The sequence below is a fragment of the Callospermophilus lateralis genome, chromosome 13 (genome assembly GCF_048772815.1).
Source record: "Callospermophilus lateralis isolate mCalLat2 chromosome 13, mCalLat2.hap1, whole genome shotgun sequence".
NCBI classification, from domain to species: Eukaryota; Metazoa; Chordata; class Mammalia; order Rodentia; family Sciuridae; genus Callospermophilus; species Callospermophilus lateralis.
The window spans coordinates 69,021,915-69,040,826 of NC_135317.1; the positions used below are offsets into that span (position 1 = coordinate 69,021,915).

Here is an 18,912-nt window from a genome sequence, read left to right on the forward strand (position 1 = left end):
TCGAGTACTCTATCTTTATTCTCTTACATCAGTCAAATTTGTTCAGGATGTTACAATAGGCATGAAGGGAAAAATAAATGCATTTTTAAAAACTCGGTGTGTCCACGGTATATATTATATGAAACCATGCCATTACCTCTTAGAAAAAAGAAAGCATTCAAAATTAATATTATGGTGAACTATCAAGAATACCCTCAAAGTATGGCATGTGCAAGGTTTAAGTGCAAGAAGTGTTCTCATTCCAATTAGTTTATAGAAATGCTGGAGTGGTGCATAAGATCTGAAATATTCAAATCCTTTAAGGTTTCTGAATGAAAACTGAAATGATGAAATTTCAGTGGCTTTCAATTTCTTGTTTTATCTCAGAAATATATGGATGATCTTTGCCATGAGCTACTTCCATGATTGCAATGGCCTAGGAAAGAGTGAGACAAAGAATAGATGAGAGCTTCGAAGCCAGTTCCTCATACCTCCGCCCAGGGGAACTGGAATTCGAGGAGGACTTCTCTGCTTTAAGGGATGGAAGGCAAACTGGCTTCCAGAGCTTTTGTTCTCCTCCACAGTCTAGTTTCTTACAAAAAAATGAGAAAAAAATATGAAGGGTAGTAGCTGGAGAAATGATGTAGAGAAACTGTTTTCATGAAATTCTTTTGTTCCAATATTCTAGGTATTTCTATAACTGTCAACACTTTCCAATTATGACCTAACTGGATAATTTTCCTTCATCCTCATTAAGTCAATAAACAAGATGACAAAAATCCATAGTCTAAAGAAAATTTTTCGTTTGATTCACAGTTCCGTCCTGGCTGTGCCCTGACCCTTCAATTTGTGATGTGAGGCCTTAGCCCATTTCCCTGAATAGTCCATTGGGAATGTGGAGAATTAGGCCTCCAGGCCTAGTTTGTGACCACAACAATTATAAACAGTCTCTTACAGGAAGGAGCAAACGGACTGTTTCTCAAATTACACTGTGCTGTTCTCCACATAAAGAACGAGGAGAATCAATACCCAGGAGTATGTTTCTGAGCTACTGTAAGGGGAGGCCAGAAGAGCCATCACACTAAGAGGAACTGCCTCCCAAGTCCAGTCTCCCACCACCCCTGGTCCTGGCATGACTGGGAGGGACTAAAGCTCTCAACTCAAAGACCCCTATTTGAAGGAAGGCCCCGCCACGTACCCAGGCTCCTTACAGCCACTTGAACCTTACTTCCTTCATCAGGAAAGCCTGTCTCATTTTTATGATGATTAAAAGAGAAATAACACATAAGGGTCCTAGTGTTTAACTGGTACTGGAAGAATGATGATGGAGTGCATTTTAGAAACTGCAAATGCATCATCAGGCATCTTATTTTGAATCCTAAAGGGACAAATGGAGAATTCCTTGCCACTGTCTCCTAGCCCAATTGGTGGCCTTTCTACTTCCAGAGCTTCCCAAGGGGTGGGTAGTATCCCTCCTCCTCAGCCATGTCCTCAGGCTGGGCCTATGATCTCAGCCAGCCCCTCCTGCTGTGCACCTACCCCCGCCCCCCACCTGCTGAACACACCCCTGAGCCTGTGGCTGAAGGGGGTCAGGAGCTGCTTCTCCATTAAGGAGGCCTCCCAGCCACTGGACTCCTGACCTTGAGTCCCACACATACCTTCTTCAGGGCTTTCTCTCCGGCAGCTTTGTTTTCCAGGCCCATGTACAGTCTTCCCAGCTTCAACCACATGGAGGCCACGTTGAGGGAGTACAAGGGATAGTGCTTACTGGAAGAAAGGGAGAGACAACAGGCCGCCTCGTCAGCGCTGCACAGAGGACCATGGACTGGGTACAGAAAACCTGTGGCCCCTGAGCTTGAGACCCAGTATTCCATGGCGGAGGGTTGCTCCATATCCTGCTGGGCTATGGGCAGGGCTTGGATGGGTTGATACCACCGCCTCATTACAGAGGCTAGCTACTTTTTGCAGTTTTTGCATTTTGAAAAAGCTACATCAAAACCACTAGAGAAACCCTACACATAAATATTTGTGAATCCAACATTCAATCTTGGTCCAGATTTTCCTACTCCTGGTATACCCAAAGCAAGGCTCTGGGAAAACATTTTCTAAATTAAATGCCCCATTTATGATAAGGGCAGCAATCGGTTCTGTCCTCTCCCATTAGAAAGATAAAAGACACTGTGTGTGCGAGTGTACTAAGACCCCATCTTTCTGCTACACTCGGTAAATTGGTTTAGCAAAAATATAAGCCCTCTGGAGTAAGCAAAGACCTCCCATTTCTTCTAGGCATTTCTTCACTATTGTCTAGCACAGGGTTTTGTATCCAGAAGGTACTCTCTGGTTTGAGAAGAGGGCTGACTGTTGGAGTCTGTGTAGGAAAGAGCCATTGCCCTGGGAACAGGGCGTAGGAGGCAGTTTGCAGGTGACAGTGTTTAAGAGGTGCTTATTTACACGTAGTCTATTTCACCCAGTCTACCCAGAAACTATGTCCAGCTGAATGCCCCGGTAGGAGACAGCTTGCCGCCTGGAGGCAGTCCTGGGACCAGCAGCCCTCAGGGCAGAGCTGGGCCTCCAGGAGAGGTTAAGCCAAGAAAAGGTCCAGCACAGCAAGGCCCTGCTGGAAGAACAATCACAAAGCTGAGAACAATCTCAAGTCTGCTGTTGCTTTCTCAAAAGAGATGTGCATGATCGGAGAGGATTTCTTACCCACACCAGGAGGAAGAGGTGTGCATGAGAGGAGAGGACTTCTTACCCACACCAGGAGGAAGGGAAGGTTGAGATTATTTCTAATCCAATAAATTGTTTCTAAGACTTTAAGGACTGGCTTCCCCTTGCGCTCCCCCTGCTGGCTACTCACAGCACAGTGGGGTAAGTGGATGGAAGAATCCGTACAAATTCAAACCAGACACAAGCTTTACAGTCCCCAATCTTACAGCTTGAGCGGGTACTGAGGGCTTCTCAAACTCATGAAAAACACCTGGGGTGCTTTTGGGAAACAGGTATTTTCTGGTTTAATGCCCAGAGATTTTGATCTATGTGATCTTAGGCAGATCTTATAAATGGCATAATGTCTAGGTCTTTGGGGAGCCCTCCAGCAATCAGATCCAGCCCATCCCAGTCAGAGACAGATGACAATGCCACTACTTCCATCTGTCACATACTTTGAAGTTTAATAACCCCCTAGGGACAGGACATTTCCCTGTGGCTTAAGTATTACTACTACAAAATAAAACCCAACTTGCTTTCTTCAAACCTGTGAGGGAAGCATTAAATGACCACAGACAACATGCTAGTCCAGTTTTCCCATATGCAAAGTGAGACTGCAACTTGAAAAGGCAAAAAGAGAAGTTGTGAGAAGTGATGAAAAAGCAGAGTTTGAAGACCAACAATTCCACTTCATAAGGGCCATCTACTTTGGAAGGGGTACAGAGGCAAACTGGTGCTTTTTAATACTTTTTAATACTACTTTCAACTATCTATTATGAATATAGGTCCTGAATGGGACTGAAGAGGGATTTTACTCTCTCCCCTGCCTAACTTTAATCTGCCTCCTTGGGAGCAGGGAGCGGGCCAGGGTCAGTGAAGCAGCTGCACCTGCATCTGCACCTCTAGGTGTGGTTACAGAGAAGCAGCAGCCATTCTAGGTGTATTATAACACAGGACAGGAAGATGAAACAGCCACCCTGTGCCCTTGAAACAACCCAATCCCACTCCATGCTAGGATAATCGAAGTAGCCATTGCAATTACCTGTAGGGCTTAATGATCTTCTGACCGTATCTCAGGGCTCCTTCCCAGTCCTGCATGTACAAGCAGACCCCCATGGCCTGGTACATCATGTGCAACATATATACATTACTATCCTCAAAAACGGAGCTCATCTTCTCCTGGCTGAGCTCGCAGATCTCCAGCAGCTCACTAGGGGGTGCTGTGGTGTCAAGGAAATGACTGGGAAGTGGGGGTAAACAGCAGGAGGGGCTGACCAGTGGGTGCTGCCCTGTCCTTCCCCAGGCAGTATTCAAGGAGTTATTTTAGTACACTCCATGCTTTCCCTCACCACCTGAAAAAAATAAGTTACAGGGCTGGGGCATAGCTCAGTGGCTAAGGGCTTATTTAGCGTGTGCAAGGCCTGAGTTCAATAAATTACAGAAAGCCAAACAAAAGAGAAAGGAATTATATTTTTCTCTAAAAAATAAACTAGGAAAGAAATTTCAGCCATAGTGTACCGACCCTCAGCTCTGATATAAACAATGTTGATTAGAATCAGTTCTCAGTCTTTTCATTAAATTCAAATTCTCAACCAAACTGAAACCCTGAGCACTTTAGCTGCAGCCTTTTTAATGAAGTTGTACCCACCATGACAAGGTGTGGGGTTTTTTCTGGTGCTGGGTACTGAACCCCAAACTGCTCATGTAGTAAACCTACACACCACCACCTAGCTACACCCTCTACTTTCAAGATTCTTATGCTGAGAAACAACACAGCTTTCCACAATTTCCTCTCACCAGTTTTAAGGTCTGCCCTCTGGGGGTATAAATCTAATCACTTTTCAAATCCCCCCCAAAATGCTATAATGCAGTGGTTGAGAACACGGATTCTGGTAATCAGCAAGGCTTTGGGAACTTAGGTGTGTCACCATCAGCCGTGTCCCCTGGGCAAGTTGCTACTTGGCACCTACAAGACTGCCACCTCATCTGCTATGTGGCAACAGCCCTACTCGGTGCCCCTGGGAGGAGTTTAAGTAATCAAAGACTCTTGACACTGCTCTACCCAAGGCACAATACCCAGCAAAACAGACCCTGCCAAGGATGGCTCCCCAGTCTTCTGCAATAGCAGCTCCTGACCAAAGGAGTCAAGTATGGAGAAATAAGAACAGCACAGTGACGCATGACAAAGTTGACGCCATGTCATGGATGGTCAATACATCTTCACACATCACCAAGAGGCAGGCCTCCTTCAATATCCAGAATCTCAAATACACCTCCTCCTGCTCCCTCTTGCCAACTTCCTGCCACTTCTCATCAGCGAGGGACAGTAAGCTGCCCGCACAGTTGTAAAGGATATATTTGTAGTGCTTGGCCCTCCGGAATTCCTCAATGACGTTGCGCGCGTATCTGACCATGTCACGGATGGCTTCTGCTTTTGGGGGGTCGCTGAGCTTGCGGATTTCCACCTTGGCTGTATCCTGAGGGAAACGTCCACAAGTGCGAGGCTTTACCTCCCATGGAAACCATACGGATAAGGAAACCTCTCAATACATATTCCCACGCAGAGGCAGGACTTGCCCATTCTAAAGTTACAGCAGAAAAGGAGGAAACTGGACAATATCTAAGAGGCAGATTCAATAAGCCATTACCTTCTCGAGCACACACCCATGAGTATGTGTGTGTATGTGCGCGCGTGTATTATTGGAGACTAAACCCAGAGATGCTCTACCACTGAGCTACATCCCAGCAGGCTTTATTTTGAGAAAGGGTCTCAGTAAATTGTACAGGCTATCCTCAAACTTGTGATCCTCCTGCCTGAGCTTCTAGAGTAGCTGAGATTATAGGCATTACAGGAGCTTGCCTGGCACTCAATTACCTTTTTATAAAAACAAAAATCTTGATTTGCTAGATGATTTTCCCTAGGTAGGAAACAAAGAATGTGTCTGCTATGGGCAGATGTGTGTTCACCTAACAATGCATCAAGAGACGAGAGTAAGGAGGGGTGGCACTGACAAAACCAAACCTGGGCAGAGCAGGGGTAAATCCCATGAACTCCATGAGAAGGTGGGAGAGCTTGGACCGGAGTCTCACCTGCTCTCTTCCCTCCTCTCTTTTGAACAGTCATTTTCAAGACACAGGCATCTGGCAGATCCTTCTCTTATTTGTACAGTGAATGGAAATGTGTTCATCAACTTTGGGGAACAGGTCTCAAAAGAGACCTGGTCTGACTGGAATTCCCTCTGGCTGTCTGGTAAGGTGGGTCAAAAGGGTCAAAAACACCACAGGAGGAAATCTGCCCGGAAGACAGGGGAGCTCATCCACAGCAGAGGTCCCAAGCCAGAGCACAAGTCCCAGCCCTTGACCAATCAGTGACATACCTTGTCTTTCGTGGTGCACTCCTGGCACTCACAGGTAAAAAAGTAAGAATCTCTCAGCCGATCATTTCTGTCTTCTGTTGGGTACAGGAGGTCGATATAGCTGGTAAATACCTAAGGGGCCAAGAAGGTCAAGCTCCAATCTGCCACAGAGAAAGTCAACCATACCACTCTCATAGCTCTGTGGACACCTGAAGTAGTACTGCAGGGACAGAGGATAAGGAGGGCCACCACTGAGGAACCTGCTGTTTACCTTAAGGCACTGATTTCTGAAACTCTAGCCACCTAACATGTCCAGCTCCTCACGGTGTAGAGTATCTACAGAATCCGAGCTCCTAAACCACAACTTGGAGGGCTGAAAGGTTCCCTGCCTACTTGTTCTTCACCAAAGAGAGCAGACTGTGGGTGTGTCCTTAGTCTCATGGACAGAAGCCATGGCCCCACTGGGCTAAGAGTCGACTCATCCCTGGGTTTGGGCCTGTGTGGTCTCTGCCTGGCCTTTGTTTGGCCTCTTTTATTTCATGACCTGGCATGCTTGGGTGATGCTGCTGGTACTGCTGGGTGCACACAGGGGGGAGAGGGAACACACACGTCCTGCTAAGTTCACCTTTTCTCCTGACATCAGAAGGCTACAGAGCAAGAGGCACAGCTCTAGAGCCTGACACCTGTGGCTCTGGTGGTCTCAGAAGTCAGGGCAGGGAAAACACAAGCTTTCAGGACACCACCTGCGGTGGCCTCAGCCAGCAGGCAGTTCCTGATCCTGAAGTGGACAGTCTTACCTCTGGGCTCACAGGGTTGTTCTGTCCTTGCTTTTTCGTAACAGGGTCCATAACTAAGACTTGGAGCATATGGAGAGGGCCAGCACTGAGATGTCCATTATCTACTCACTGGGACGGCACTGGCTGCTCATCCCACACAATCAGGCAAATGTCTGCCTGAACAGATGGATTTCTCAAAGCCGCCAGTGTGCCAGTGACCTCAGGCACTGCCAGGCAAGCAGCGGGGGAGCAGCACAGGGCTAGGTGCAGCAGGGGCAGCCAAGCTCTCCAGCCAAAGAACAGGACTGGACACACGGCTCATTCTGATACTGAGGAATGGATTCCTTCCTCTCTGAAGGGCAAGAAACCCCCAAAGTAGTGAATTCCCCAAATGAAGTTACTGCATTTAAGATCTGTGAGACCTTGCGGGGCGACAGAAACCGTGGCCGGCCCTGCCTTGCCACACACGGCAACAGTTGGCCTGATTTTCTTAGAAATGACTGATGGGCACAGTGCAACCAACAGAAGGTTCCAGGAGATGGCGACAAAGGCCACTCCAGTGTCACTGTTCATGGCTCAAGCTGAGCCTGTCTAAGAGACAAACCCCTTGTCCCTCCAGTCAGCCTACAGGAGCTCTGGGGCCCAACAGTTGTACTCTGACCCACTGCAACTATGTTTTAACAAGGAGGAATCTAGGATGCCTCCATCAGACATCTGTAAACCTAGACAGCCTGGCCCTGAATAGGACACCCTTGTCACAACAGGCTCAGCAGGGGGTAGAGGGGCCAATCTATATACTGGGCACCAATTCCTCATCTACCTGAGAACTAGTTAATACCTTTCAAAGAAATCTAAGCATTTCTCATTTAGCACCCCAATAATTATATTTAAAATGTCCATAAAATAGCATTACAAAAAAAAAATAGCATTACAAATTAAACAGAAATTGAAATTCAAATATGTGATCACAGTGCCTAAAAGTTCATATGACCTGCTAGGGAGCTACTTAAAGAGCACAGAAAATTTGCACAGCCATCCACTAGGCCAGCCTTTTCCAGGTGAGAAGTCTGGGAAAGGGAGAAGGGATAAGTGAGCAGGTGACAGAGACCTGCTGTTTCCCAGTCCCTACGCTAGGGGAGGGAAGGGCTGGTGGTGCCTCTACCAGTGCTCACACTGGCAGTTTAATGCTGGAATCACTCCAACAGTACCTCCCCCTCACTGCCCGGCTTCGTCTGCACTGCCTTTTAGAACAACTGTGTAAGCCCACTGTCACAGCTACCTGTGGCCACATACCTCTTCTCCAGGACTGATTTCCTGCACAGCTCTTACTTCCGCCAGGGTCCCCTTGTAGGTCACAATGACATTGGGGCAACAGCTATGATTCATCAACGCAACACTGTCAACCAGAAGAGAAACCCCAGTTTTGTGAACAGCACAGACAGCACAGTTTCAGTAACTCCTTGGCCACTTATTTGCTGAGTTAGAGGAAACGAGTCTTTGTAAAACAACAAAGATATGTAAAAGCCAGCTTAGACTACTCTAAAAAGTTGTCCTGTATGCATTTATAATAATATTTAAAATCTTAAACTCTATATTGAAAAGTGAAACCCACATATCAAAACACTGCTATCTAGGTTAAACACAATTTTTAAAAATGCCATAAATATTCCTTCCTGGTAGATGTGGGACCAAAACGCAATACCTTCAGCTATATTATATACAAGACAAATGAGTGATTGTTTCCAAGTGGCTTTTTGTCCAAATGGATCATTTCTCACATTTCCTTAAGATGCCAAGAAATACCAGAAGCCTGCATGAGGGAGGGCTTGTGGCTCCTGAAGCTGCGGAGAAGTCCATTTGAGTCTCTCTGCACCTCAATTTCCTCATCTGGAAAATTGGGACATTACTGCTCCTGCTGCTCACTGTCTGCTTTTCAGGGACAACGAGAAGGAGAGAGATTCGCCTATGCGAGGGGCTTTGAGCTTTCTGATTATATCAAGGTCAAAGTTCTGAGAACAGAAATTTCTAAACTACAGGGAAAGAGTGCTTGATCTCTGAAAATGCTGCCTTTGAAATCACAATGCCGATATGATTTCTGCCCAAGGGGATTTTTCCCCCAATTAAAACTGCCCAGAAACTGGGGCTCACACTCCTACATATGTATGTATCACTGTTCTGATGGCCAGTGCCACATGCCTAATCTTTGGTGACCAGAACCCCTCTCCTGCCTGCCCCAAGAATACAAAAAAGGAAAGGGGTCGCCAAGATTGATGAGAATATGCTCAAGGGTGTGCTGTGTCCAGGTTGGGTGTGGCCGTCCTCTGCTAGAGGTCTGCGTAAAGTGTGTAGCTAGGCTTGTGCCTGGGACACACAGGTAGCAGGTTCTGGTCTTGTAGTCTAGTCTTGGGGGCGGGGTGGAATACTTCTTCCCTGCACCACAGCCCACCCAGCTTCCTGACAAGTGATGCACAGGGAACCAGGGCCCAGGAAATCTGATAAACAAAGGCACCAAAAGGGTGGTTACCTAACGATTTCTAAAATCTCCTTGCAGAAGTGTTAAGTAATTCCTTATTTCAATAGACCTCTGGGTATCTTTGTAAGAAGGTGGGAGAACCTCACTAAGGCAGGGGGCCTAAAGTAAGTCCTGTTCTGGATCATCACTGGGGGAAGAGGGTGATACCTAGACACCACCACTTCCTCTTAGCCTCCTCTTTAAGATACTGGGCACAACAACCCTGCAGAGACCATGTGATTAACCGAAGTTGCTGTAATACACCTCTTCCACAGAGTCCAATGCCCCTTCTCTCTCTCTTCCTTTTCCCAAGAGCAAAAGGCTAAAAAGAATCTCTCCCAAAATACATCTCTTTCCTTATGATCACAATTCAAACTGCTTAGGCTGGTCTCAGGAACAGTACCATCATGAGGAAACTTTCTGTATCTCTGGTTTTAACAAGCCTGTGACAGGTGCTCAGGAGATGCAGACCTGTACGGATTCTTCTCCTTCTGACCCACTTGGTGAATGAAGCCTGGCAGCTACACACACATTCCAAGAGTAAAAATAGCACCCTCGGCCAGTACATAGTGTTAGGGGTTTCCACACATGTTAAGGTAACCAAGGCCCCTATGGTATGTAGCGAGCAACCTCCTCTTAGCTGGACGTAATCTACAATGGGGATTAACTCAGACAGAAGGTATACAGGAAGGCTCCCCCAACTTCATCTGTGAATTTCAGGGCACTGAGTTATTTTGGAAATACCCATTCCATCAGGACAAGGGCAAAGCCAATCTTGGCATCCATTACAGTCAGAGCTATAAAGATCTTCATTTGTCAACTGGCTAGCCTTTCTTAAATTACTCCTGAGATATAGAGAAAAATCTGACAGCTCTTCGAATTTTTTCTCTAGTTCACTACTTTAGCTGAGTCTCTCTCCAAACTGTGCTGTTTTTTTATTGGTATTTTTCAAAAAAGACAGTTGAAACAAGAAGTCTGTGTATTTGCTACATAAGTCTGTGGCCAATTTTTTGTTTAGAAATTAATGTTTCACTTTGAGTTTAAGAAACCCAAAGATTTCCACAGCATACACGTGCAGAAAGCAAATTTCTCAGCAGGGCATGGGCTGCTCCTTCCATGCACACTGTAAAATATTCTTTTAATAATAGCTCTCTGCTTAGCAGGACTTAACAAGCAACTGTTCTCCTAACTACTACCTTCAGATCCTTAAGTGTAGGGGAAATATTTTGAAACCTGGCAGATTAAAAAGCTGTCTTAATTCACTTGGAGTTTCATGTCTGCCACATGCAGTTAGGTGGGTTATATAAAAATTCTTAAAAAATTTAAATTAGTGTTAAATAAGTACAAAGAAAAGAAAAGAAGTCAGACTCAACCTACTCAGGAAATATCGCAGATCCCAAATGAGAAAGCTCTTCATCTTCAATTGTGAAGCCATTACAGTTAACCTGTAGTGAAAAGGGGGAGACAGAAAAAAACGAGCTAAAGCTTCCCTCAAGCTTTAGGGATCATTTCTTTAATTTTGACTTTTAACAAATTAACTGTGAAGGTGTTCCAGTTTAGTGGTTTTAAAACCTTTTAGCCAGGGCAACCTTTGTTCAAAAAAATTTACTCAGCAGTCCCATGTGTAAACAAATAAAAGCAGAACTGGTGGGGGTTGACTAACTCTTCGTGCACCCACCCGTGCACCGGCCTGCACACAGTGGACGGACTCCTGTGGCTGCAGACTACAGTCTGCATATTAGCAGGGGAGCCAGGGTACTTGGTCTAATTCTAATTAAGCCACAGCTTTTTGGTGTGATGTAGAGCTCCTTGCCAAGTCCTTTGCTCTTAAAAAAAGAAACCACTTAATCCAGGGCCTATCTTAGAAGGTGAGAAAGTATCTGCAAAAGGCTTTATTCTTCTAATAGAATTGCTGTCCCTCCCTTTGACAGGCAGAGGGACCAAGGGTCAGGAGCCAAGAGAATTGAGGCCTTGCCTTTCATGTCTCAGCCAAATCAACCACTGGTCACCTTCTCATCCCTGAAAAGAAATGTTCAACCAACATGTCCAAGGCAACTCTCACCATTCTGAAGATCTCAGAATGAGCAGGCTGAAAATGGACTCCACATGCCAATTTCCAGATTGTATAAATTCATTCTTTCCACAGATGCTTATCGAGAGGCTCAATGTGCAAGGTACTATGCATAGAAATAGAAATCACCAAAAATCTGAGGCCTCCTCGGACACACAGTCTCTTGGGAGACAACTCAGTGGATGTTCTCCATACATATCTAAAATTTCACAGCTGGAAGGGAACTGAGCCACTTCACTTTCTAAAAGATGAATCTGAGGTCTGGGAAGAGCACTAGCTGGTCTACAGTCACAAAGTGAGCTTTGGTAAAGGCCCAGACTCCTGCTGATGCTGTGAGACCTGCATGCTCAACGACTTCACCCTTGCATACCTGCACTGCAACATCTCAGATCAGCAGAAGAGCTTGTAAAAACAGCACTGAGTCTCACCGAGTCAGACTCAGTGAGCACATACTCCAGGTTAGATACTGCAGATCTAACACTTCATAAATCCACAGCAACTCTTGCATTATTATAGCAATCCATTTTACAGATGTGAAAACTGAGGCTGGATGGGGGGGGTTTGGGCTAAATGACTTGTTCAAGGACATGAAATAGTAAGTAGCATGTCAGGAGTCAGAATTCAGACCAGTCTGACTGCAAAGCCTGGCTTCATCACACTCTACCATGTTTCTTCTAAAAGCGGATGGCTTTCTCAAATATTAATGGAGCTCTTTCACTTAAAGCAAAAGGGCCACTGGCAAAGGCTTGGAAACTGTGGTACACACTCAAGTAAGGGCAGTGACAGGTTTCATTTATTTACCAAAAGAGAGAAAAAAAAATGGGAGATGGGAAGGCACTACAGGTTATAAAATAATAGCCTTTGTAATCCCCAGGGGTTGGGCCCTTCTAAGTAGATTACTTAGCATACTATATTTTTGTGTGCCAATTCCAAGTATCCTGACCAAGTCTGTCATGGGACATTACTCAATGACCATTACCAATGACTATCAACCAACACTAAGTAGAAGTAAGTTAGGATTTTAATTCATTCAACAAAATTAATCCATTAGAGTATGAACCATGTGTCCAGCACTTTATTGGCTAGGTACTAAAATGACCTACACAGTCTCACACTAGACAAGGTCCGGCACCCACAATGACAATAGCTTTTTGCAGAATCAATAAGAGAATTTAGCAAGAATTATCAAAAATGAATCCAGAGACAGATAGGCCCTGACCACCTTGGATGATGGGATTTTTGCTCCTCTGCTTTTTTTTTTTTTAAATGTTTTTTTTTTTTTTTTTTTTTTTTTTTAAAGAGAGAGTGAGAGGGGGGGGGAGAGAGAGAGAGAGAGAGAAAGTTTTTAATATTTATTTTTAGTTATTGGCAGACACAACATCTTTGTTTGTATGTGGTGCTGAGGATCGAACCCGGGCCACACGCATGCCAGGTGAGCACGCTACTGCTTGAGCCACATCCCCAGCCCATGCTCCTCTGCTTTTTAATCCCCTCCTCTGCAGCAAGCCCAGCTGGACCAGCCTACAACTCTGGGTTCCTTCAGGCTGAACCATCCGAACCATCACTTGCTTTATTCCCGGCCCTTGCTCCCCGTACTGGGGAAGAGTGAGGGTGATTCTTCAGAGGCTCTTGGGGAGGCGGTGATAGTGTTTAAGCCAAACTGCATAGCAATTTTCCTGCCAGCTTTCCCTCCCTTCTGAGATATCCCTAGAGAAGAAAAGTGTACTTGCACATCGAGAAAGATATATGGGCCACAGTCCTTTTTTCCTCAAGTCAAATCAGGCATAAGTGCCTTGCTAAAGCTATTTTCATAATTAGCATTTAGAACAGATGTAGGCTACACACCAAAAATACACTTCCCAACCACGTATACATTCCCAGTGATTAAAACACACTTCGAATATGCTGTTGAAGGAGCGCAGTCACCTTTGGCTACCAGCTGCTGCTGGGGTGCCACTTAATCCCCAGCAGTCTCCTCTGAGGAAGGGCTCTGAAGCTGAGACAGCAGACATTCGCTGAGGCACAGGACCAGGGTGGCATGGGGAGGGAGCTGCACTTCTCATTTTTGCTTGGGATACTGAATGCACCTTTTCAAATTTCCATATGAAAATGATGTGTGCATGTTTGTGTGTATCCATACGATCTTAGAATGAATACTATAATTTGATAAATATAAAGTCTAAAAAGAAATGAATTACTACAGTTTTGTGTGAGTGTATTTTTCTCTTAGGCACATAAATGCCCTGTGTTTCCGAGTCCAAAGACTGACTCATTTCCACCACAAATATACCTGTACTTGTGAGAGCAAGTGCTTTTACTTTGTTATGAAAGTATCACTTTCATACGGACAAGTCACATCAACATGTATGACTGTGTTAAGGGGAAAAGTTATCTTTTTTCCCAGCTTAAGAGATGATCTATTTCAATGCTCTGCTTTCTCATACAGACATGCATGTCTTATTTAAAAAAAAAAAAATCACAAATCTAGTTTCTCAAAAAATTTAAGAGATGTCAATTCTTCAACTTTCCACTGTTGCCCCAATCCTCCATCTTAGGATGCTTACCAAAATATGGTATAAATTAGGATAATGTGAAAATCAGAAAGGTTTTTAATTACTTCTATCTCATAACTTCAATTGATTATTTATCCTATAAGGAATAACCTTTTTTTTTCTGATTATGACAGTTACAGAGTGAAATATATCTACATAAACAAAGTCTATTAAAATAATTCACTGAATTATTAACAGTGGTTCTTCAGGTCACAGAAGTGGGTAAAAGTAATGAAAGACCTTTCTTTCTACATGTAAGGTTTTTTTTAATTTATTTTAATTAGTTATACATGACAGTAAAACACATTTATGCACTTTGATATATCATACATAGATGGGATATCATGTCTCATTTTTCTGAGGGTACATGTTGTAGAATCACATTGGTCATGCAGTCACATATATACATACAGTAATAATGCCTGTTTCATTCTACTATTTTTCCTATCCCTACATCCTTTCTCCTCCCTTCCCTCCACTTCTCCCTACCTAATTTAAGGTAACTCTATTCTTCTCTAGTGCCCCCCAACTTTATTGTGAATTAGCACCCACATATTAGAGAAAACATTCAGCCTTTGGTTTTTTGGGATTGGCTTATGTCGCTTAGCACAAAATTCTCCAACTCCATCCAATTACTGGCAAAAGCCATATTTTATTCTTCTTTAAAGCTAAGTAATATTCTATTGACTATATATTCCACATGTTCTTTATACATTCATCTATTAAAGGACACCTACATTGGTTCCATAGTTTAGCTATTGTGAATTGAGCGGCTATAAACACTGATGTGGTTACATTACTGTAGTATGCTGATTTTAAGTCCTTTGGGTATAAACCAAGGAGTGGGATAGCTAGGTCAAATGGTGGTTCCATTCCAAGTTTTCTGAGGAATCTCAATACTGCTTTCCATAGCGGTTGCACCAATTTGCAGTCCCACCAGCAATGTATGAGTACCTTTTTCCCACATTTTTGCCAACATTTATTGTTGCATGTATTCTTGATGATTGCAATTCTGACCAAAGTGAGATGAAATCTTAGAGTAGTTCTGATTTGCATTTCTCTAATTACTAGAGATGTTGAATACTTTTTCATATATTTGTCGATCAATTGTATTTCTTTTTCTATGAAGTGTCAGTTCAGTTCCTTAGTCCATTTATTGATTGGGTTATTTGATTTTTTGGTGTTGATTTTTTTGAGTTCTTTAGATAGCCTAGAGATTAATGCTTTATTGGAGATGCATGTAGTAAAGATTTTCTCCCAATCTATGGGCTCTCTCCTCAAGTTATTGATTGTTTCCTCTGCTATGAAGAAGCTTTTTAATTTGAATCCGATTTATTGATTCTTGACTTTAATTCTTGTGATTTAGGGGTCTTGTTAAGGAAGTCAGGTCCTAGGAAGTGTGCTTTTTAACCTTTTTCTTCTTTGTATTTTTTCAGTTATACATGTTCATTGTAGAAAATCCAGAAAAATCACCTATTAGAATGCCTGCCTCGAATGCACAAGACCCTGGGTTCAATCCCCAGCCCCTCAAAAAAGAAAAAAAAAAGAAACACTTCCCACACCTCAGAAGAAACCAACTGACCTCATGCAGTCCTTCCACGCAGGGATGTTTCCACATTACACACGTTCCATCCTGCTTTTACATGTCGTGCTGTGTCATCAGCATTTCCCACATCTCCAGGCAGTCTTCAAACACAATTTATTTGTTGTGTTGAAGGCTATGTTACTTCAATCAGGGGCTACACCACAATCTGTTTAATCACACTCTGACTGATGGCCCCTTTCCCTTTCCCTTTCTCCTTTTCCTTCCTTCCCTCCAGTCCTTTCTTCCTTTTACTTTAAAAGAACCCCATAACCAACAACGTGCAGGTCAATCTCTAACCAAATCTCTGATTGCTTCCTGAAAATGGAATTACTAGGTCAAAGGGAACACAGGTGATGTACATTTCATTCTAAGACAAAAACGTGTTGGTGCCCCCAGGGTTCTTCATACACCTAGAGACTGAAGGTTCTGGCAACAGATGTAGCCACTTGCACCCAAGAATAGCATTCCAGGCTTTCCTTCTATGGGAAGGTTCCCTTGAACGAAATGTCCAACATGTAGAGAAAACTACAAGGTTAAGGAGGAAGAGAAACCCAGTGTAGCAAGTCAGGCCAGGAAGGGCACCCCTTGCAACAAGGAGAAGACTGCATCCTGCCAAATTCTGATGGTGGCACCCTTTCTCCTCTTGTTCCAACACTGTTCAAGCTTTAGCCTTTCCAATGGCCTCGTGTCCAAGTCTTTAATCACTTCCAAGGTGTTGTTGTCTGGAAGCCTCTTAGATTTGTTTCTCATATCCGATCTTGGAAAACCTGTGCTTCTCTAAGCAAGACCCTCAAGCAACCTGCAGCAAAGACTCCATGCACTGGACGAGTGGGGCTGCCCAGGCATCCGAGAGGGCCCCCTTCTCGGGGTATCTGTAAACCTCTGCTTTATCGGCACAGCCTTCGCCAGTGGAGACAAAAGGACATTTTCTATCAAATAGAAGATTGAAGAACGGGAAAGTAAAACGGTGTCAGAATTAGACAGCTGGACATGTGCTAGAAAACTGGAGCACTGGCAGCTCCTTTGTTTTCATGAACTCTTTGTGAGGCAGTGGCAAGGGGGATGTCCTCTACTCCCTACTCAGTGAGGGTTAGCACAGAGAGGACCTTGGCCTGCTCAGGTCACCTAGTGAGGTGTGACAATGTAGGACCCAGGGGCCGAGTGCCTTGTTGTCAAGGGAAGCCAACGTTCTATTTCACTTCAGCCTTGCTGAGTTCGTGCTCGGGCCAGGACTCAGAGAGGGAGGGGCCAAAGCACTGCCTGACCCCAGCATCCTTACCTGTGCAAAGAGTACTACGAGGCTGCTGTGGTCGGGGAACTCGAGGTGCTTGGAGTAGAACTGATGGAGAGCAGCAATGTCACTCTGAATCAAATCCTTCTTCTCATTGTCCAGCTTATCCAGATCTGTGGGTAAGAAGCCCATTACTAACACTGGAGGAAACACTATTGCTGGGTTTCCTTACTCTAAACAGCATGAAAAAGAAAGGGTAAAATCCAAAATGTCAACATTTTTCCCTATCATTCGATCTAATGACAAAACCTAAGGAAAGAACAGCATGTCATTTCTTCCTTCTCTTGTTCTAACAATTGGAAGTCACTCAGGATATGAAATTTCAACTGACCATTAGCAGTGGGGTCAGGACTAAGTGGTAAAGACTGATAACCAACCTAGTGTGATCAAAGACCCCCAAGTAGCCTTGGAACCTGGGCAGGGACAAGCAACCAGATCTCCCTGATTTAATGCCTTTCAGTAAGAACACTGGTTTACAGACTGCAATTCAGCAAAGACCCAAAAATACTTTGCATGCTGGGAGAGCCAGCAGGACATGGCGTGGGATGAAATAATTCATCTGATGACTTCTTATCTCCCTTTAATTATTTCCTAATAAACCTGTCAACTCAGAGAAAAAAGGTTAAAAGCACTTTTCAAAATAGCACACAAGTCAAAATAATTTAAATATCACTATTAATATTATATAAATATATAAATAATTTAAAAATCACTATCCCTACTAAGAGATGAAGCTAGCCTCTTTCTTGCTTCAATCCCATCTAATCTACATTAAATTCGAGGCTAAAATAATTGCCTAGCCGGTCACAGAAAGACTTACGTGATTCAAACTCCTTCACAGCTAACAGTTTCTCTGAAGGTGTTCTCTCTGGGTGGATTTTCTAGTAATTGGGGAAGAAATCACAGACACAGATGTTAACAACCAGTGTAAAAAAAGTAGTGCTTTCACTTTTACACCAATATAAAGAAAAACAATATTTTTTAAGGAAGTAAAGAAAGCTACCCAAGGAGCCACCACTTGGGCTCTGAGTGCTTTGCCCAACATCCAAATCCAAAGGGCTCTTTTAAAAAGCTTTCTGAAGTGTCTGCTGCGTTTCCAACACCCTGAGGATACTATGCACACAGTAGGCTCAGAAATGCTTGTTATGGGAAAGAACAGGGCCAGAAAACAACTTTTTAGGGCCCTTACTTAAAAGGGCTGAGTCTACAGGCAAACCATCCTATTTATTATTTCTCCTTCTAAAAAGGAACAAAATCAAACCCCCCATCCATTTTACACTTTCTTTAAGCATAGGCTAAAATGATCTCGAATTCTGTGTTTCAAAAAGAACACTTTTGGTTGTATCTGTGAGCCCAGATTCACTTTAAACGTGTTGCTGTCTTTGTTCTAGACACCCCAAGAGGAGCTAACAATAGTAAACCCGCTAGGCTTTGAGAACATGAATAAACTTGGTGTTGACAAGAGTTCAAACACAGAGCTCTGGATCTGGCCCCAGGCCTCCTCTTTGTAATCTGGCTATTCAGTTTGGGGATACAGGTGGTCTAGCAGGGCGCTCTCACCTCCCTAGTTAACATGTTAAGCTTCCCCTTGGTAGTTTGGTAGCCTGTCTCCCCTAATCCTTTGCAAGCTACTAGAATACAAATGGCCTGGTTTTTTAATCATCAAGGCCTATAGAGATGAAAAGACGGTCAGGTAACTTTTCATTTAATAGACTATTAGTGGTAGTAGTAATTATAACAAAAGTTGAATGAAACTAGTGTAAACTTATCATAGCATTCAGACTCCCCTCCTGGTGTCAAAACATTTCAATAGTTCTTTTTTGGGAGTCAAAATCTTCCATTCAGAGGATGCACTTTTGTAAGACTAATAAGTCATCTTGCCTGGGAAACCTTTCATTCAGGAAAGCAGACCAGCTTCTTCTGAATTCTTAACATGACACTATAAATAACACCAGTAAGTCAGAAGACCAGTCTCCTAAGCCTCTGAAGATACACACAATTCGATACCATCTTATGGCTTATTTACCCTGAACCTCAGCCTGCCAGAACATTTCCCTGAACCCATTTTATCCACCATCTACTCT

The 18,912-nt window shown here is 43.8% G+C and overlaps 1 protein-coding gene across 1 annotated transcript in view; it reads right to left on the reverse strand.

Moving 5' to 3' along the window:
- Smyd2 (SET and MYND domain containing 2) overlaps positions 1-18,912 on the reverse strand; it is a 49,309-nt gene continuing 30,397 nt past the window's right edge. Inside the window, exons 4-12 of the mRNA XM_076831426.1 lie at positions 17,649-17,709; positions 16,817-16,941; positions 10,707-10,774; positions 8,111-8,213; positions 6,063-6,173; positions 5,042-5,162; positions 3,728-3,902; positions 1,638-1,746; positions 1-415 (exon numbers count right to left, since the gene is read on the reverse strand). Coding sequence (XP_076687541.1) covers positions 335-415; positions 1,638-1,746; positions 3,728-3,902; positions 5,042-5,162; positions 6,063-6,173; positions 8,111-8,213; positions 10,707-10,774; positions 16,817-16,941; positions 17,649-17,709 — 954 coding nt within the window. The 3' untranslated portion in view covers positions 1-334. The remainder of the gene's footprint in view (positions 416-1,637; positions 1,747-3,727; positions 3,903-5,041; positions 5,163-6,062; positions 6,174-8,110; positions 8,214-10,706; positions 10,775-16,816; positions 16,942-17,648; positions 17,710-18,912) is intronic.